The 21,221-nt window shown below is 41.5% G+C and overlaps 1 protein-coding gene across 19 annotated transcripts in view; it reads right to left on the reverse strand.

The window, feature by feature from the left end:
• The window catches only part of ppip5k1b (diphosphoinositol pentakisphosphate kinase 1b), an 88,991-nt gene that overhangs the window by 32,776 nt on the left and 34,994 nt on the right, over positions 1-21,221 (reverse strand). For 15 of the 19 annotated variants that reach the window (XM_038301285.1, XM_038301294.1, XM_038301295.1 and 12 more), the window contains 13 exons: positions 18,333-18,418; positions 15,408-15,533; positions 14,340-14,384; positions 8,866-8,987; positions 6,502-6,684; positions 6,282-6,423; positions 5,345-5,568; positions 5,090-5,217; positions 3,616-3,730; positions 1,105-1,212; positions 894-1,010; positions 666-806; positions 467-575 (listed from right to left, as the gene is read on the reverse strand). In XM_038301285.1, coding sequence (XP_038157213.1) covers positions 467-575; positions 666-806; positions 894-1,010; positions 1,105-1,212; positions 3,616-3,730; positions 5,090-5,217; positions 5,345-5,568; positions 6,282-6,423; positions 6,502-6,684; positions 8,866-8,987; positions 14,340-14,384; positions 15,408-15,533; positions 18,333-18,418 — 1,646 coding nt within the window. The remainder of the gene's footprint in view (positions 1-466; positions 576-665; positions 807-893; positions 1,011-1,104; positions 1,213-3,615; positions 3,731-5,089; positions 5,218-5,344; positions 5,569-6,281; positions 6,424-6,501; positions 6,685-8,865; positions 8,988-14,339; positions 14,385-15,407; positions 15,534-18,332; positions 18,419-21,221) is intronic. The other 4 variants (XM_038301287.1, XM_038301286.1, XM_038301298.1 and 1 more) reach the window with 1 other exon arrangement.

The raw sequence follows: 21,221 nt of genomic DNA on the forward strand, positions 1-21,221 counted from the left end.
CAGAGAGAGTTAAAGCTATGAGTGAAACAATGATAGATAAAACCTCCATCTGTTTCGCCGCTGTGTGAAAACCAAATCCTGCTTCTGGCTGTGAACGCGACGCAAATTCCCAGCTGACCTCTTGCCTGAATAGTTTGGAGTCTGATCCTGCTTGGCTGCTGCTAAGCTGAGCCGAGCTGGAAGCTATGCAGCCGTCGGAAACAGGAGGGGTGGTGATGGAAAGAGGAGGGGAGGGATCGGCCCTCAAGAGAGACATGAGGGAGGGACTGAAAGGGGATACAGTGCAAGGGTGAAATAAATAATTATTAAAAAAAACAAGCTTGTGATGAAGAGCGGTGCGGTGATGACAGCCTGAAATAGATGTGCTCTGAGGACGGGGTGGCATGATGACAAACACACACGCACACCCACACCAGTGAGGGACGCAAACGGCCCACGACAAAAAAAAGAACAGTTAGAAGCTGACCTAGGCCTCCAGCTGGTTTGATCTCAGGAGACTGGCGCGAACATGACTGGAAGAGTCGATGGGATGTGGGGCCTTTGGAGGAAGCGTTGGGGAAGGACTCAGAGAGGACCTAAGAGAGGCGGTTAAAAAGGAGGCGATTAGATCAACACATCAGGTGAACAACATGGCTGCTGCTAAGAGTCCCACTACAGCGCAGTACCTCCATGGAGCCTGCCTTGCGGTTACGGATCATAGGGGACTTTCTCTGCAAGTTGATGAGTTCTGTGACAGGAAGCGCATCGTCCGTCTGATCCTGGGAGAGATCCTCCAAGCTGCCCTGGTTGGGCTTTTTGTCTTCATTCTGATCGTTCAAAGAACAGGAAGCAATTTTCACCGACCCCCAACGACCCACTAAGGAAACTTTAACCGGATCAGAACCGTCACACACCTCTGATGATGCAGGCCGGAAACCGAAACCAAGGGGCACATTCTCCTCGTCTTCACACCCTTTCACTCCTGGGCTGAAGTGAAGTTCCACGTGGAAACGCTCCTCAGAGGAGGGGTCCTTATCACCGCAGGCGCATGAAAGACAGAAGGCATGCCGTTAGGGATGCAGAAAGCCGCTAACCGGGACATGAAGAAGACGCCTGCAGACCAACCTTGTTGTTGTCTTCGTACAGCATGATGACGATCTGCGTCATGTAGTTGAGTTCAGTCACAGCGCTCAGGTAGTCCATGGCCTGCTTCCACTGCTGGTCCTTCACCTCCTGGTTTTGGTTTTTAATTAGAGAAATGATATCTAAACGGTTCTAAGCTCACTGTATAGAATTCTGATTTCAATTCAGTTTTCTTTCACAAATAATTATAAAAACAAAGGCATTTTTTTAACAAACAAGCAGAGAAAAACATAAGAAACAGCAAAAAAAAAAAAAAAAAAAAACCTGCTATACAAAACAGCCTGACTATGCTCAGCCCTAATTATAATCACCAGTAATAGATTAATAGAAACAAAAACAAAAAATCCATGTTTGGTCTGGAGATAATCTTTAATACCCCCGCCCGTCTGCCATTTCCTCTTTCTTTAAAGCCGTAGGGAAATGGCCATCGCAACGGTTCATTTACAAATTCTCCCAGGTGGTGCCTAACTTTACACGAGTTAATAAAGTGAATCTGATTGGTCGTTTATCATGACGGCGGGATTGTTGTGGCGGAAGGTTCACAAGCAAGTTTGGTTGTGGCCCGTGTCTCAGAAGCATCTTGCTAACCAGTTAGCAACTTAGTGCTAGTAGGTTCCCAATGGGAAATTCCATTGGGACCAAGTAGCACTAAATTGGTGACTTAGAAACGACACTGTCAAGGAACGCTATGGACAGAGGAAACATGCAAGAGGAGGAGAGTTTAGTGTCGGAGCTCGTGGATGAGTCTCCTCCGTCATCCATTTTTTATTGAGAGGAGGAAAGAGGGGATGAAGATGTTGTGGAAGAGGACGCCAGGGCGGCAGAACCTTGGTTTGGTGTAGAAGGCTTCCAGCCGTACATGTTTGAGGAAATGATTCTTATTTCTTATTTCAGCCGTTGCGTATATTAGCAGCGACATATGAATCAAGATAGTATGACCAAAAACATTTGATTGACAGATGACTGTTGATATATGATTGGCTGAATTTAGGTGTTTAGGCTGACCTAAGATAACGAAAAAAAACCCCACAGATTTTAAGACAGGATTATTTTTAAAATAGAAATTTTCAAAATTTTGGGACAATATAGTCTGATAAAAAGTACATTTATATCCATGTTTAAGCCAGAATGATTTCATATTTAAACATGACTTCCCAATGACTTTAAATAACGGCTTTCCTTCCCAATCTTTACTAAAAAGGAGGCAAACAGAAACTAAGCAGCAAATCTCTGCAGCTCCTCCAGAGTCACAGACCTCAGGAAGCATCTGTTAAATACTCAAAAGCTCAATACACATTTTAGAATTTTGACTCATCCTTCATTTTCTATCCCACTCTAAAATGTTAGTTTATCACAGGGCATTTTAGAACTAATACACTGAATCTGTGGCTGTGTCAAGATAAAAAGAGGCAAAGCTCTAATTCCACACAGACTGATGTTTCATTTTTCTTTTTCTTGAACAATCAATACTAAGTCATAGTAAAAGGTCCTGACCTCCCTAATCTAGAATAAAATAAAACTACAAGTAACCCACAAATTCCCAGTTTATTCTTAGAAAACCGATGTGTCTTCTCTGTATTCTCAACCCATCGAGGATTCATGGAAATCACGTTGGCTCTGTGCTGAAACAATCAATCGGATTAATCGATTCATCGATTAATAAAATCGTCAACTAATTTAGTAATTGATTAATCGTTAACTGGACTATAGAGACTCTGAAATATGCCTTCAGTTGACAGAGCGACCCACTTACAGTAGCAGTTATACCACAATTGTGAGAAAATATAGATAAAAATATAAAAAATAAAAAGATAAAAATGTATTTCGTCTGTCGATATTTTCTATCCAGAAGTCCTCAAATGGAAAAGCTTTATTTTCACTTGGTTTAATTTCACAAAAAGTCTTCTTTAAGGAAACTTTTGCTATCTGATTATTAATCAATTAATAAAAAAAATAATCAACAGATGAATCGATTTGCAAAACAATCATTAGTTGCAGCTCTAGTTGGCTCATTCTTATCTTCCACCTTTATGGAGTGAATTTTTTTCCATAATTTTTGTAAAGAACATGTTTTATAAATGGAAATGGACAATTCAGAAAGGAAATTATAAAAAATATCTTATTTAAAAAATGGAAAGACTTTGAGATTAACTTTGTTGTTATATTGACATCTATAAAATGTTAAAAAAAAATAGCATTAACTTTTGAAATAAGATGATTTAACATCTTATATGAATCGCAGTGAAAAATCCCTGTGATTCATATTATTTTCAAAAGAAGCTGCACACAGACGTATTTAGATCAAAATAAACCATGACTAAAAAACGGTGCAGCAGTTTTCACCAGAATCTCATTCAGCCTACTGTCCGTTAGGGACTCGAGCTTAAGGCGGTAATTATTGTTCAGGCCCAGACAGTTCAACATTTGCAAAAACAAACCAAAACAACAAAGTGAAGAGTTTAAAAACAATAAACTAATGGGTTCTGCACTCACGTCCAGGAGTCCTCCATAGCGGAACATGCTGAGCAGAGAGTGGACGTGGCTCTCGCTTGTAAAGTAGAGACGGGTGCGAACGTGACGACCAGGAGACATCACCCCCCGGGAGTACCTGAACACCGGGGAGGAAACCGAAGGAGAGGAAGAGCTGATTAGTTACTGTGGTTTAGAGGAAAAGTCTGCTCATATTCAGAATTCAAACTTCTGAAAGTACTTTAAGTATGAAATTATTACAAACTGTTCAATAAATGATTAGTGTTTTTAATTCAGAGTAATTTTCATGTGAATGTGCTTTACTCGAGGCATCCATGTTTGTCAAAGAACACTACTGCCACCTACTGGTTTGTGACGTCACGGTGCGGTATCGGCTGTTGATCAAGTCCCAGTGCTGTATCTGGTGTTTGTCACAACGCGCTATTATCCAAGTCATCTTGAAAACATTCTTCTTCCAAATGTTGGCTACATATTACGTGTTTTTTCTCTGGCCAGAAGTTTGATGGCAAATCCTCCCTCTTCAAGTTGGCAATCCAACGATAAACCCGTCCGTGGAGGATCAGGAATCAGAAAGGGGAAATAACTCTTTTTCCACTTTTACCCGATGTATTCCAACATCCAGCTGCCATGCATGTGGGCATTGTCAGTTTCACTATAGCTCTGGTGAATTTCAATGGTGAAGTCCTCTGGAAATCTTCAATAATTGTTGTTGATTGCAGATGTGTCTAGTAGTTACCATTGATTTTGCTAGTAAAGCGGGGAGAATGGCGCTAGGCTTACCGCACCGTGACGTCACTGCTGGAAGATGGCAGCAGGGAGGGGCTACTATATTTGGGTATATTTTTATATTTTTTGGGTATATTTTTAGGTATACGTCATGATCCATTAATTATTCCTAGCTGAGCCGACTTTTACTATATTTATGTATAAATAACACGCCAAAACCCTTCCTCATCTTTACCGTTTACAGGCTGCATGCATGTCTTGAATTTCTTGTTTTCAAGCCACTTTTGTTGAAATTTGCATTTTCCCCATTCTCTAACTTTTTATCCGCCTCAAGCTTCTTTTCCGAACATACGGCTTTACGATCAATCGGAAGCAGTTCGGTGCAAATTATATCTGATAAAATATATCTGACAAAATTGTTTTTATAAATGTTTTTTCTTTTTATAAAGCATTTTAAATGCCACGATAATCACATTTAATGAATTTTAATACCAATTAAGACTTAATTACAAAAATTATAATTGAATGAGTATTAATGACCCATGGAAACCCTGTGAAGTGATGATGGGGACTGTTCGTTGCCAGCAGCCTCTGACAAATACAGTCATAGGATTTATTTCCCATGTCATAGAAACTCTTTTTACCTTCACAAAAAGTATGAAAGAAATATGAAACGGTTTACAAGTATAATAACCCCATAATGTAACGTGAGGCTATATTGAGCACAGTTTCCTCGGGGTGATATTCTCACAGAGGGTGCAGCTTGTTCACAGCCTCGTCTTCATGGGTTCTCTGCAGGTCCAGGTAGATTTTCTTCATCAGAGGAACACAGTACGCCTGGGCAATGTCCAGCTTCTCTGCTTTACTGATGCCGTACTCCTGAGAGGGAAAGTCACAAACGACCACAAAGATGCAAATATACATATTCTGTTGTGTTGGTTGTTTTTTATCTAATAGAAGAAAAAAAAAAACGTTTTGGACAAAACCCAACAGGAAATTGACGTACCTGTGGGATGACTATGTCGGCCAGGGCGCGGGAGAGTCTGAAGAGCTCCAGCGTGTCCTCCAGCCCGACGGAGGCGTTGTGTTGGGAGTCGTACTTGATGCAGTCGTAGATGTCAGGGATCTTACTGATGTCGTAGCGTCCATTCTTCATGCGGAAGTCCCTCTCCAGTTTGGACCAGCGCTGCAACATCAACTCCAACGTCTCGCTGTGGTATAGCTGTAAATCTGAAGGAAAAGGTTCTTTACTGTAACGCAGAATAGTTTCTTACAGAAAAAAAAGTATTCATTTTTTAAGGACACTCTTAAAACAAGATGGTTTCATGTCTTATCCTTTCAAATGTCAATAAAAAATGACAAAGATCACATTTTAAACTCTGCTCCCGGTGTTTGATTTGTGTAATTTATCATCATCAGGAAAAGTGTAAAACTTAGTGAACACTCAAAGTTAGCAATTTCTAGGTTGCAAAACACTAGTGTCTAGAAGGTGTAAAATCATCTAATGCGAAAATTTAGTCAAAATAAGTTAAATTAGCTGTTAATTTCACTGACACTATTTCTTAAATTTAGCTTCTAGTGTAAAGTTGGACAGTTAGATATGAACAGGCTTTGCTTATTATTAATCTGCTGTAGTTGGAACAAAAGAAAACTTTTACAAAACTTCAAGTCTAGTTGCCTAAACTGAACCTTTAAGCTCAACTATGAGCTGGATGACTGAGAATCTTCACAGTTTTGTGTTCATTGTTTGTTTCCTGCTTCTCTCTTCCTTCTACTACGTTTTTTACCCACATGACAGCGCTACCAAGCACAGCACAAGTATTACAGCGCTTATTAAAGCTTTGTTGGCTTCGGGCGGTTTCATCTTTCCAATTAAGCTTGTGTGGAGACTTTATTAGACTTGGTGTGAATGTAGCATAAGGGCAGCCTTCTGATGTGCTTACCTGCAGATTTGGGGTCCTCCAGTCTCTTCCGAATCTGCGAAGTGAGGCTCTGAATGAGCGCATAGACCTTGTCGCAGGTTTTGACTGGATTCTCTATCACCTTCATGGAATTCACCAGTGAGGGACTGCCAGTTGGGGCCAACTGGACCACAACAGAAACATAGAATCATTAAAAAAAATGGGGCTATCTCAATTTTCTCAACCATTATTGGACAAATACCTTCTGATAGTCCTCTTGTGTAAACTCATGGTCACTCTGCATGATCTCATGCAGCCTGGCCTTCACCTTCTGCTGGCAGTCGGTCAGCGAGTCGCTGTCACTGTCCAGGAGTCCATTCATATTGGCACTCTTCACCATCTGCACCAGGATTGGTGTCAGTTCCCCCTCCAGAGCCAGCAGGCCCTGGACCAAAAACAAAGACGAATAAAGAGCAGAGGGTTAGGTTTGCATAGACAAATTATTTACCATTAACTCTCTGAACAGCTGAGGCTGAAGAGTCTGGCTTTAGAGCTCATCATAGCACTGAAACAGCTCTGGTGAAAGTCACTAATGATATTCTCATGGCCTCAGATAATGGACTTTTATCTGTGCTCATCCTGTTGGATCTCAGTGCTGCATTCGATACAGCTGACCATAGTATTATTTTAGAAAGACTTGAATACTTTGTAGGAATTAAAGGAACAGCACTAGACTGGTTTAGATCTGATCTATCTGATCGAATTCAGTTTGTTCACGTTAAAAAACAATTCTTCCTCATGCTCAAAGGTTACCTGGAGCATCAGGAAGGTTTACAAGCTCCTGAAAGCAAACAAAACAGAAGTTATAGTCTTTGGACCAGAGTCTTTGAAAAAGAAGCTGATTAGCCAGTCACTTCATTTGGATGGGATTAAACTGTTTTCAGATAATAAAGTAAAAGATCTTGGTGTTGTTTTTGATCAGGACCTGTCATTTAAATCCCATATCATAGAGGTTTCTAGAATTTCCTTCCTTCATCTGAGGAATATTGCAAAAATGAGAAATCTCCTGTCCAGGGGTGATGCTGAGAAACTAGTCCATGCATTTGTTACTTCAAGGCTGGACTATTGTAATTCTTTACTATCAGGAAGTCCACAAACTGTAGTTAAAAGCCTTCAGCTGATCCAAAATGCTGCAGCCAGAGTTCTGATGAAAATGAAAAAGAGAGATCATATCTCTCCTATCCTGGCTTCTCTTCATTGGCTTCCTGTTAAATCAAGAATAGAATTTAAAATCCTCCTTCTCACATATAAAGCCTTAAATGGCCAAGCTCCATCTGATATTAGAGATCTGATTGTTCCTTATGTTCCTAACAGAGCACTTCACTCTCAATCTGCAGGTTTACTAGTGGTTCCTAGAATTTCTAAAGTAGAATGTGAGGCAGATATTTTAGTTATCAGGCTCCTCTCCTGTGGAACCAACTACCAGTTTTAGTCCGTGAGGCAGACATCCTGTCTACTTTTAAGGCTAGGCTTAAAACTTTCCTTTTTGATAAAGCTTATAGTTAGGGTGGCTCAGGTTATCCTGAGCTATCTCTATAGTTATGCTGCTATAGGCTTAGACTGCTGGAGGACATAGGGACCCCTTTTTCATCATTCTGCTTCATTCTCCCTCTATTCTACCACTCTACAGAATCTGTTACTTCAATCTCTAACGTTCTGCTCTCTCTGCTTTTTCTCATAGTAGCTTTGCTTCGTCTGTTCCTGTTTGGCTGTGTCTCCACCCTTTGAGTCAATGAGTCAATGCAATCAACTGGTTTTTCTTAGATAGAAAACTTTGAATCAATCTGACTGGATGATCTGGTTGAATTGTAAAGTGCCTTGAGATGACGTGTTGTGAATTGGTGCTATATGAATAAACTGAATTGAATTGAGTAGAAAATGTTGGCTTTAAATGGCTTAATTCAGCCTCCAAGAAACAGAGTTAAATCAATTTTTAGAAATGGCTAATTTAGAATTAAGGAAAGCGGAAAAACTATTGGATGGAAATAAAAGTGTGGAAGAACAGACGGGTCACTATTGAGGCTGAAGTCTTTCTGACCGATAGCAGGTGAAACTGAGCAGAACCAAACCGTTTGCCACTACTCTGTTTTTGTACATTTCAGTTTTTAGCAGATCTGCTGATAGCCATCAGGTCCACGAGGCCCTTTAGTGGCTTCCAGTGTTATTCTCTCAGAAATTTGATTTAAAGTAGAAAAATTGCTTAAATATTTAACCATTTTAGCATATGTTGCATTTCTTGACTCTCTGTTTTGTTAGTTATAGAAGATGGAGGATAATCTTAGACAAGAGTATAAGAGTGTTACCAAGAGGCTTAGACATGTCTGTGCATTCCTTCAACATCTTGTCTGTAATTTCTTAAAGATTTGTAATGAAAATGTCTTCATCTTTGTAGCAATCAGAGATTGTGGCCTAATTATGCTCAGATATTTGACCACTCATCTATGCAGAAATAAACATTATTGAAAGTAATTGGTTTACAAGCCTTTGCTTTTCCATTACATTCTAGAAGCTTAATGTAGAACCTTTGGTTAGTGAACATAATGTATTTTCCTTCATAACCATCTACCTTTGCAAAAGCCGCAGCAGTCATCTGGACCCTGCCTTCGTCTGAGGCATAAATCTTTAGATCATGGCGGTAGGTGCTGTGCAGCCTCAGCAAGCCACAGCCAGGAAACCCTGCAAAGTCACCTGAAAGAATGTGCACAAATTAGACCACTACCTGTCTTGTTCGCAGCATTCAGACGTAAAGTAAGACATTTTTCAAAAGGGAGGGCTTAATCAGGAAAGAAATTTTGGAAGGCGAGAAAAAACGATGAAGTGTTGATTTCACCGTAAAATACCAAAGATTTCCCCAATAATATTAAACATTCGACAACTGAGCGGGTAGAGCATCACTTTCAGTTCAAATACAAAATTCTTTAACTAATTCCAATATTTCTAACAAAGCTTATTTTATCTAAAGAGAAATTGTGAGGTTTGAACCCCACACAAAAATGAAATGAAAGTGACTAAACACTGAGTACTCGCTCTCATCTGCACATTACATCAATAGTTTTACATTCATTCTTGTGCTAAGAAAACTTATCATGCATAACGTAAATCAATTTACTACAGTGCTTTGCCAAAATCTCATCATCTCTGACTTTATTTCATTTTGTTAGATAGTCCAATATAGCTTCATAACTGTAACATGGAAGGAAAATGACACCTTTACTTTGAAGAGCTTGATAGAATAGTTAAAACCAGTGCTATCAAATGCCTTTAGAAGTCACCATAAGGCCTGTGAGGTAAGATAGGACCAAATTGTATTTTGGGCTTAAGATGTCAAAGGACTGCATGAATAAGTCTAAGCCACTGGTGTGTTGGGCCCAAAACAGAGCAGATTAAACACACACTAGCCTGTCAATGTAATGGGGTATAGCAAAGCCAGGCCTTATAGTTTCTTTGTGGTTGGGTTAATCTTGCCAGTTCTTGGTCAGGCCAAATCCAAATGAGTGATGCAAGCCCTCTGCCAGCAGAGGGATCCATAAGGGACTGGTGCTAAGAGAATCATTCAGCATTCATTGGAAGCCTCACAAACATGATTACCAGAGACATAACCTGGCTATGGGGAGAAGGATTGTCACCTCAATGCACGGTCTGGGCTCTGGAACCCAGATCCTTCAGGGAGGCTAGACTCTCTTTTACCCTGGAGTTGCTTGTAAGTTGAGGTGGCAAGGGTTGGTCAGCTTGTGTATAATCTTTAGGATGGGTGCTTCAGAAGTACTGTCACTGACCCATTATAGGAGCTACAGTTTTTTTTTTCTCAGTAAATATATTTGTAGAGATGCTACTGACATGAAATTTTCATCAGATTTCAGTAACAACCCATGCAATCCATACATACAAAAAACTCAAATCATAGATGTCCAGGAATTAAGTTATGTGCAATAAAGTGGAAAAGCACAGGGCAAGAGTATTGAACATGTGAAGAAAGGGAGGTGCAAACAGGTATGGAAAGCCAAAAAACCTGCCGATGTTACCGACACCTGGTAGAAATTTCATGTGAAAAGCACCTCTACCAATATATTTACTGAGAAAAATAACCTGTAGCTCCTATAACGGGTCAGAGACAGTAATTCTGAGGCACCCTCCTAGAAAAATATATTTCCTGAGAAAAATGGTGGTGTGTTCAATAGTTGTGTCACTCGCTGTATCTAGCCTCTGTATAAGGAAAGCAAAAGTCTGCTCTGCATTGTAAGCGCCAAGTCAGACCTGTTTCCAGTCCGTGCTGGACCCTGGCAGGGTTCCTCTCTGCCACCGGTCATGCAAATAACTTTCATGGATGGTATTTCTAGATGCAGCCAAAGGGTCGACGGGTGTTTGGTTTGAGGACAAACAGATTTGGCTGGGCACTCCCTTTGTGTCAGCTCAGGTGACTCTGGCATCTGTTTCAGATTACACCTGGTCATCTCCTTTTGTAGATGTTTCAGGCACGTCCCACCAGAAGGAGGCCAAGGGGACAGCCTAGGACAAGCTGGAGGGACTTTTTCCTCTAGACTGGACATGAAATACCTCAGGCTTTTGTCATGGGGGGTAGATAGAGGTGGTGTTTGGGGAGAGGGATACTGGACATCTCCCCGGACAGATGCCTGCCCTCCTGTCCCATACAAGCAGAAGAAGAAGAGCACCGATACAAATCATCTTGTTCACTCAGACGTGACCTACTACTGTAAAGACAATAGTTATTATGGCGTATATGGTACACTCCATAAAACTGGTTTTTATACTAGTCTTCATACAACTTTGTAGAAAAGAAGGCCAAAGCAGTCCCCTTTTTCAATTTGCCACAAGACATTTGGGGGAAAAGATGCAAAAGAAGAGGTTCTCATTAGTAGAGACTAAAATTTTAACTGGTGGCTGAATTTATCTTCATCACAATAAGACTGTAGGCAATATTGTTCGAAAAACTTGCCTGGACTGCAGTTATTATTTAACTTCAGGCTCTTTATGGCTCTAGTAGATTTGGCAACTCTCGTTTGCAGCAGCATAAACAATAGAAACCATGTTACACAAGGCAGTAAATGTTTAACTACAATAAAGTACTTTCAAATCCAAAAAAACAGATGTCAGGGCACAGGCACGTTTTCAACAATAGCTGTAATGGAAATTACTATTATCTGTGGACATTGGACCAAAGCAGAAAGGGCATTTACACATCCCTTGTACTACTTTAAATGTGTTATCGGTGTTTGAGATAAAATATTTCACCCTCTCTCTCAGTCACCTTGGACAGCAATTCCCTTCATTCTATCTTCACTGCCTTATGTATCGCCAAAAAAATATATCCTCATGAACTGTGAAAATAAAAACAGTGCAAATATTAACCAGTACAGAGAAATTCGGTAAAATTATATTAATCTAGAGATAGCTGTTGCATCATTACTAAATCAATCTCTCTGGACACCTTTGATTGGCCACATTTCCTACTAGGAGTTTTCTGGCCTGTGGCTCGACCCCGTGTGGCACTGGGGCTGATTGGACGCATGTCTGGACTGTCTAGGTCTGGGGCTTCCCAAAGAGGGTCGCTTGTGTTAGATGTGGGCCGGGTCGCTCCTGCTAGAGGGGCCATTGGGAGGCCCAGGTTAGGACTTCTGGAGGCTGGGTGAATGGTTTTCTGGGATCTGCATCGGCGCACATGGGTTACTGGCCTGGCGGTTGTGTCATGTCGGGGTTGATCTGGGGTGGACCTGGGGTCCATGAGGTGGCCTGCCCTAGGTTGGGATCCCTGCTTTGGGTTGGGGGTTAGGTTCAAGACCAATGTGCCACCTGTTTTTTGTGGACTGGCGCCTGCTATAGTGCCTAGCCTGCTCTGGGGTCCTTCGGAGCCCCAGCTGACATTGATGTTCCTTTCTACATCCTTTCTACATCATCCTGGTGCTTTCCCCTAGAGGGTACACACTGTCAGTAAGGGGGTGGAGGGACACTGGAGAAGGGTGCTGTGCTAGACTAGTACACACTAGACATAGGCTCTTAGGGAAGAGATCATCACCAGGGTGGGTCCTCCCATGCTGGTGGTGGCCTATTCCCCAATTTTAATGAATATCCTAGTCAGCATCATTTATAACAGTTGCGAGACATGCATAGGTAGGGCATAAGGTTGGGCATACTTTGGGTAGGGGAGGTGGGTCAGCCTTTCTTGCTTTGCTTTCAAAGCTCACCTGTGGTTGCTGGAATACATTTAGACACTAAAGGCTGATTTATATTCAGAAACCAGAGCGTCTGCGTGTGTGTCCAAGTGAACGCAAATGTGCCCCCTGCCCCTTACGCAGACACTCTGGTGAACCTTTCCAAAATTGTAGGTGACCGAAGACAGTGCCGCAGACAGGAGGCATCCGAGTGGTCAAATCTACATCCGCTCTACACTATGCGCATTTCCTGTATGGTACTTCACTGGCTTGTTTTGATTGTATAACCGCCATTGTGGAAAACGACTCTTAAAGATGGACCATCTAGAAGAGCGAGGTGCGCAATAAGGCTGGGACCATTTCCAACTGGATCCTCGCTCTTTTTCATCCTCATGTCCCTCCGACCCCTTGACTCCTAGGCTCTCATCCCGGTGCACCAATGGTGTGACCGGCCGCCAGCGTAGCCCATTGGCTCGCTACCATGGTCCCTTGGCCTACTGGTTAGGGCCCCTCAAGGACTGGGCCCCATTGGGATTTGGTCCCTCAGGGGTTGAGCTCCGCATGCTCTCCTCTGCCCTTCCCTGGTGTATGCGGTCATTCCTATGTCTTCCCTCCTTGTGTGCCAGTGATCTAGGGTTCCTCTGAACATCTGGAGCCAGGATCACCTCTTTAAAGGTCCTCGGCCCTGTAGGGTGAGTCCGGCGCCACCCGCACCAGCTATTAAGCATATTTTCCCTCAGAATAAGCTTTGTAAATCCTTCATACAGGAGCATACCTACGCATACATGTCTGTTGTTTCCTTTTGCGGTTATGTTTTTATGTTTTCTTTCCCTTTTCATCTCATAGGTATGGAAGCAGACTTCTACTACTTTAGTAGTTACTTTATACCTTCTGTGTTCTCTATTTTTTTTGATTGGTTTTATTTTCTCCCTTTTTAGGCATTTTTTTACTGTCTCCCTTTAGTTCTTATACCCTTCGTCTTCATCGACAAAACACTTTGACTGGCAAAAAATAAAAAACAAAACAGGAACCCTACCCACCAATCCTCAAATTTGGGTGATGGCATCATGCATTGGGTGTGTCCTTCTTTGGACGGAACAGAAAAGCTGGTCAAAGTTTATGGGAAAATGGAGTTAAATTCCTAGAAGCCCTGGAGAAGAAAACTGCTTCAGTCCTCAAGAGACCTGATACTGGGCTTCACATCCAGGGGAATGACAGCCATAACAAGAAGAGCTCATTTCAGATGTTATGGAGCAATGCACAGCTAGGTGTTGGAATAATGTAGTCAGAGTCCCGACTTGAATGAAGAACAGAATCTGAAGCTATCAAGAAAATTTTTAAAGCAGTGCATCATTTTCCTTTCACTTTACACTTATGTACTATCTGGTTTACTATACAGAATACTTACTAATGGCATTAAAGTGAATGCAACACAAAATATGGAAGGGTTTAAGGGGAACAAGCACTGTTGTAAGGCACTGGACCTCTAAAACCACATTTATGCTTCATATATTTTACTGTCTTTTAGAGCTAGTGGCTTAGATTACTCCATGAAGATCGTTTTTAAATTCCCTATTGGATTTCGAACATGTTAGTGACTTGTCCTATCCTTGAATGCAGGGCTGAATGTAGACAAGCCCTCAGAAAAGCTAAACTGGGAAAAAACTGTAGGTAGAAGGCCTTAAGAGCACATTCACAATGGCACAAACAATCCACAGCAACCTTGATATTAAACAAACAGGAGTCGTCAAGTTGCCAAGTAAGATTAAACAAAAAAAAAAAAAATCACAATGAGGTAAGAAGGAATCAGAGCATGTTAGAGGACGGAGGGACGGACGCTCTTAGTGTGACAGCCAGGAAACCCTGGTCTTACCAAATTCAACAGGGGACTCGCAGCCACGGGATCGGTGATTACTGGCTAATAGTGTAAACATAGCAACAACAGGTAAGAAGAGAAGGGCAGAGTTAATGGACAGGACGTTATGGTGAACAGAAAAAGTATGAGAACAGTAGCTGGGATAAAGTGTTTCCTTTCTTTTCAGGGGAAAAAGGAAGCAACAAAAGAAGAGTTTGCATCTACATTTTGCCTACTTTTAGGTTGTCTTAGTAGCACTGGCAGTGTTCTGCATGCACTGTCAAAAAGCATTAGTAGCCTGAGCAAAAAATGAGCTAGACTGTCCAGTTAAAGGTTCCTGAAGTAATAAGAGCCAAAATAAAACCTTCATTCAAAGGAACGCCTCTTCAAACCGTCATAAGCTGTAGGTAACATGAAGAGGCTGGCGACAAGCGGCTCAGATCTCCTGGTAATTAAGAACAACTCTCATGTTTGCATCAGAACGTAAACATGCTCATCCACAAAATTTCTGTCTGTCTGTCTATCAAGCTACTCATCTATAAATAAATCTAAACTGAAAATGAAGTATAGCTACACAGAATAGTCCTTTATTTAATTTTTCCCAGGATTGTGTTTCTACCTCAAAGCTGCAATAAAGAGATTTTTTGTTATATAAATTGGCAAAAAAAAACTTTCATAAACTTAGTTTAGAAAGCATAATAAATAATAAATGCAAAATAAACTTGTGCGCACACTCACACACACAACTTGCTGCTGTCAATGAGGAGTAGGATGCAAAAAAAGCTGAATGAATTGTATGTATAGATTATACAACATTGTTTATCCACTGTTAAACATGCAATGTTAAAGAACAATGTTGCTGCTGTTTAGAGATTCTGACAAAATCCGTTGCAAATATTGAAGAATGAAACATGTTAAAAATAATTTTGCTTTTTTTTAATGTTAAGACAACCAAGTGTGTAATGCATGTGTTCGGAGAAATAACACTTCCGGTAAAACGTGATATTTAGAGGCACATGTAGCACACAGACCTAAACTTCTTAAGAAGAGAGACATTCTGGGGCAACAGCTCAATCTTTGTGCTACCTTGTCCTCCGGGGTACATGCAGCGAAAGGCCCTGCCCAGCTCCTCAGCCTGGACCCGGCCAGCAGGTGTCAGTTCCCCGCCCCACTTCAGCACCAGCTGCAGAGATGGACCGTCCTTCTTACAGTCTGAAAAGAACAGCATTAAGCTTCATTTTAAAAACTGATCCATGTAACCAATGAGCATTAAATGACACTTCTTAACAGCCTAAGACAAGTTATGTACACACAGAGTGTATACAAAATGACATTTTGTTTATACAGCGGTCTGACAATGAATTAGCAGCAGTGATCAAATGTACACAGTGTGGGAGAAACATGGTGCAAAAAGGCATTGATGTGGAAGGTTCAGAGCACTGCAAAAATAAATAGATGTGGTGCAGAATGCAGTAAAATAAATTAAAGTTGAGTTCTATTTTGAAGATTCACCATGTAGTACAAGTAGGATGTTATCAGTGTGACGCAGAGTCTGGATTTATGAAATGATTTAGAGTTTTTCAACAGTCTGATAGCAGTGGGGAAAAGCTGTTACATAACCTGCTGGACCTGCATCGGACGCTGTGAAGCCTCTTCACAGAGGGCAGCAGGGAGAACAGTCCATGGTGGGGGGGTGAGGGGTCATTGATGATGTTACGGGCTCGGGACTCGCAGCGCTGAGATGAAATGTCTTTAATGGAGGGAAGAGGAGCCCCCATGATCCTCTCTGCTGTTCTCACCTTCTTCCAGTCTGAGGCGCTGCAGCCTCCACACCACACAGTGAGACAGCTGGTCAGAACGCTCTCTGTGGTGCTTCTGGAGAAGGTGGGGAACGGGTGGGCCCGCTTCTGGGCCCTTTTGACCAGTGAGGTGGTGTTTCCAGTCCAGGTGAGAGTGTCTGTGATGTGAACCCACAGGAATTTGGTGCTGTTGACCACCTCTACAGCTGAGTTGTTGATCAGCAGTGGAGGCCGGTTCTTACTGAAATTGACGATGATCTCCTTCATCTTCTCCATGTTCAGGATCAGGCTGTTATCTCTGCTCCACCAGCTGCTCCACCTCCTCTCTGTAGTTCTGGTCGTTGTCATCACTAATGAGGCCCACCACCGTGGTGTCGTCTGCAAACTTCACCATGTGATTGGTGGTGAACCTGGGGACGTAGTCATGTGTCATCAGGATGAACAGCAGGGGGCTCAGGAAGCAGCCCTGAGGGGAGCCTGTGCTTAGACTGATGACATCAGAGGTGTTCTGTCCGACCCGGACTGACTGAGGTCTGTTAGTGAGGAAGTCTAGCAGCCAATAGCAGAGGGGTGTATTGAATCCCAGCTGTCCCAGTTTGCCCATCAGATGCTGTGGGATGATGGTGTTGAAAGCTGAACTGAAGTCCAGGAACAGCATCCTCAAGGGGGTGTTCTTCTCCTCCAGGTGTGCCAGGCTCAGGTGGAGAGCTGCAGAGATGGCGTCCTCAGTGGTCGGTTCATAAAACTGCCTTGATGAAGTGATATTGTTTCTGAGTGAATCATATTTCAACAGGCTGGGAGAGATCAAAGCTGGACTACTTTAAATAAGCCAAAAGTCTTTCTTTGTCAAGTAATGATCTATTTTGCCATTAATTTACAGTTTGGTGTTAACTTTAATGACGACCTTAACCTCTTAACATCAACCTCATTTTGGGTAATCCTCACCTATTTTGCTCACCCAAATGGAAAAGCCAATAACTTAGGAACTGTAAGCCCAAATTACATGTGCAATACATTATTTGTATTGCACACCCTCTAGTTTCCTAATATATTAATTAAAATCAGGTGACTAGAACACAGACCAACCTGCATCAGTTCAAACATGACTCAAAGTTGTTTGTTTTTTATTCTCGGAAATGATAGGTCTTTTTTGAACAGCAGTTCTAAAGACATTCTTGAGAAAAGGTAGGTTTTATTGTATTATATTTGTACTACATCATGTCAACCACAAATGCAGGAAATGTCAGACCTCTAGCTATAGCAGTTCCAGAGCTGTGGGGTTTGGAACATTTGGTGTCAGCTTGGAGCTGCGTGCAATGGCTCCATCTGCTGGTAAAAATTATACCGGTGGAATTTTATGCATTCTGAGATATTACCCCCACTTAAACTCCACCAGGTCGCCGGTTTTAAGAGGTTAATGGCCATAGAAGAGGCTATTTGGTAGGAGTGGATCTAGAGGTAGTGGAATATGTAGAGGTTCTGCAGGAACATATCCCATGCCTGGTTCACATGGAAAGCAAGCAGGCTGATTTTCACCCAATTTAGGTGGTGTTGGGTTTCCTGTTTGACATCTCAATGTTCGTGCATGGCAACTGTTTGTGCGTGAAGTGTTGTTGTCCAGGTGGAAGGTCCAGGACACGTTGGAGGAACCATGTCTCTGAGCTGGCCTGATGTCTCCTCTGGGTTCCCCCAGAGCAGATGGAGGAAGTGTGTGTGGATCGGGAAGTCTGGGCCTCTTTGCTTAGACTGCTGCCTCTGCGACCCAGCGCCGGATAAGCGGAAGAAAATTAATGAATGAATTAATCTGCTTAGGCAGACCTTCTTTCAGTGTTGTAATGCAAATGTCATCCAGAAGAGGGAGCTGTTCTTCCTACACAATGATTGTAGTTGAAAAAGAAGTGGAGGCTAACCACAACAGACACAAATGATTCAGACAATCCTATTTTTGACTTTATTGGGCTTAAACCCTTCACTTTTGATCAAGCTTATAGAGTGGCACAGCTATCTCTAGCGAACACCACAATGCAAGTCAAAGACTCCCCGTAATCAGCTGGGTTTCCTTTAATATAAAACTTCCAACCAATCTTATTTGATGATCTGATTAATTCGTCTCAGTATGTGAAATGATGTGTGCTTTAAATGAACTGAAGTAGAATTAAATTGGACAGCCAACAGAAACCCAACAGTAAATGTAGCTTTTGCTAATTTCTACCTTCTTCCTCGCTGGAGGCTTTCGGCTGGCCGTTCCGGAGGTAGGTCAGCTGGACCTTCCTGTTGATACCAGAGAAATGGCCATACCTGAAAAAAAACAGCAAACAGCCAAAAAGGTTTGAACAAAGACTTGGCAAAGATCTGAATCTGTCTCATCTGTTTTCATGTACCACACTAAACACACATCTAGGCTCCAATCCAAGGTTCTTACAACACAAGCTTAAAACCATCAAAAGAACAAAGCAACAGCCTTCAGATGTGACGTACAGATAATCCACATCATGGCTAATACCAGTATTAAAGCTAAACTCCAGACATGACCTTAGTGGGAAAAATCAATGTAAGCTGGTATTAATGAACGCTGCATTCTGCAGGGCTGACTAAGGACGACTTGCTGTTCGCTAAGAGGTCAGGTAAGTGAGCAGGGATCTGAGAAAGCCATTTTATTTTCTAAGCCATAGAGATAAATGCGTTTTAAATGCGAGCCACTACATCAACTAAGTATTTAATCTGCACCACCTTTGCTCAGAATTTTGCTTTGAAATTTCTTTGCAGTTCAGCTTCAGATTTTGTGAAGAGGGTGTTTGAGAAAATAGTGAAAAAAGGAAATGACGCTAATGATGTGCTGGTAGAAGTGTGTCAAACGAGGTCAGCCAGCGTGAACCTGCCTTCTTTATGCATCAGTTCACTTGTCTCCACTCATTCTGATAAAGACCTTCAGTCACCAACACAACTGGAACAAAGGTGACTGACAAGAGGTTTATATTTCTTAGTGAAACAGTCCAGTGATCTGGATTAAGATATTTCACAAGCATCCTCTTTTTTTTCTCTATTCAAATGAAATTCTGTTTAGGTATGGTTTGCACTGCAAAGTCTGCTAAAGCTCTTTAAAAGACTCAACAACTTATTACCGTAATTAACTCCTGAAGCCACCTTTGGGAATGAGATAATTCCATGAAAGGTCCATAAATCTGATAGATCACCACAGAGGTGGGTGTTATACCCAACAATTGTACTAACAAAAACGTAACTATTTCAGCACATTTTTACGTATTTGGTAAAAAAAAAAAAAAAAGTTTACTTAAATACTGAGACGCTCATAACATCTGATACTCAAAATGAATTCATAAAAACAAAACAAAATGTAAAATGATGGGTGAATTCTGGTCATTTTAAGACTATAATGAAATGATTACAATTGCAGACAGAGGAAACACTTTTCCAAACTAATTTTTAAACATAAAACTTATAACCCCAGTTCTTCCAGAATCAATATTTACTTTTTAGTGTATATTAGCTTGACCACCAATAAGCTCGTGTACGAAAACGTAATGTAAATTACATTAAATGTTTGTCTTTTTCTGGAGCCCTTTTTATACAACATTTTTTCTTATTTAGTGAAGTTATTCATGATGGCTGGAGTAGCAAAACATTTTACTCAAGTAAAGGTAAAGATATTTTATATAGATATTACAGAAGTAAAAGTAAAAAGTATTGTGCAATAAAACTACTCCTAACAGTATATTTTTATCAAAAGTTACTCAAGTAAAAGTAGCTGAGTAAACACTACTAGTTACTACCTACCTCTGCCTTGGATGTCCTTTAATCCAACCCGTCCATCCAGAATACTTCCGGCTCGCCTCCACTGTGGCTACCAATCCTATTCATTCAACTTTCTGCCTCACTCACCAACACATCTATTTCTGCCTCAGTTATGCTGCACTTTTTGGCATCGTCTTTGCTACCGTTGTCATTGGTAACCAATAAATTAAATGGAACAGTTCGCTCATTTAAATAGACATTGGCCATTTCTCAGTATGCGTACTGGTGCGTTCTCATGGGCTAGTGTACTCGAAAAACATCATCAGCCTCAGTCCTAGTACTGTTCCAATTCACAAGAACAGGAAGACAGAGAGCGAAAAAAGTCCACGGATGCTGTTCTTGCCCCTCCCTCTTTACGATTGACAGCTGTCCCAGCATGCACTGCAGCAGCAGCTTCAATTGGAGCGCTCACAGAGCTCAGAGTTTCAAGTTAAAAGTTCTCTTTTCTGTCGCTGTTGTTCTATATAAATATGTTTTAAGATCATTTTAGGCCAGAACATTATACTTTTAAGCGTCACTATACGGCCTATTTACTGATTTAGTGTGTAATTTTAAAGAAAAGTTTCTGAGAGGACCACAGCAACCAGTGGAGCTCCGAGGCTAACAGCAGCCAGGTGAACGTTAGCCCATCTGCAGCAGCCCTGTCTCTGGATATCCGTCTGTGAGTACCACTGGCTCTGATGGCGATTTTAATTGTCTTATTTGGCAAACTGTTAAATTGATTGGTGTTTATCTGACTGTGTTCATTAATATTCCCCCACTAGATGAAAAAAGTAAGATTTTTTTTTACATCTAGAGACCATTAATAACACTAGGAATACTCTAATCTTTATATTGGAGAAACCAAACAACCTCTCCACAGACTCATGGCCAAGAAGCCAACACAAGAAGAGCCTCCATGGGAGAAGACTCTGCGGTACATCTACACCTTATGGACAAAGGACATTCTTTAGAGGACCAGAATGTTCACATTTTGGACAAAGAAAATAGGTGGTATACGAGGGGCGTGTTGGAAGCAATTTATATTAAGAAAGAAATAATAACTTTAAGCAGAGGGGAGGTTGACAAAAACTACAATGCAGCGATAGAGTTGATTCCTTTCCACCATCATCGCACCCAACCCCTGTACAGGAGAGCGAAGACCTTGCCTATTCAGCCAGGCCAACTATTCCCTTTAACGACCTCCTTTCAGAGACAAAGACAGGTATGGGGCATTGCAGGCTAACAAAAGAAGCCAAACGACCCCCATTCCAAAAGGGTGGACCTGTTCGTCTGTTTCAATTTGCAT

The sequence above is a fragment of the Cyprinodon tularosa genome, unplaced genomic scaffold, assembly GCF_016077235.1.
Source record: "Cyprinodon tularosa strain WSP-4 unplaced genomic scaffold, ASM1607723v1 ctg465, whole genome shotgun sequence".
NCBI classification, from domain to species: Eukaryota; Metazoa; Chordata; class Actinopteri; order Cyprinodontiformes; family Cyprinodontidae; genus Cyprinodon; species Cyprinodon tularosa.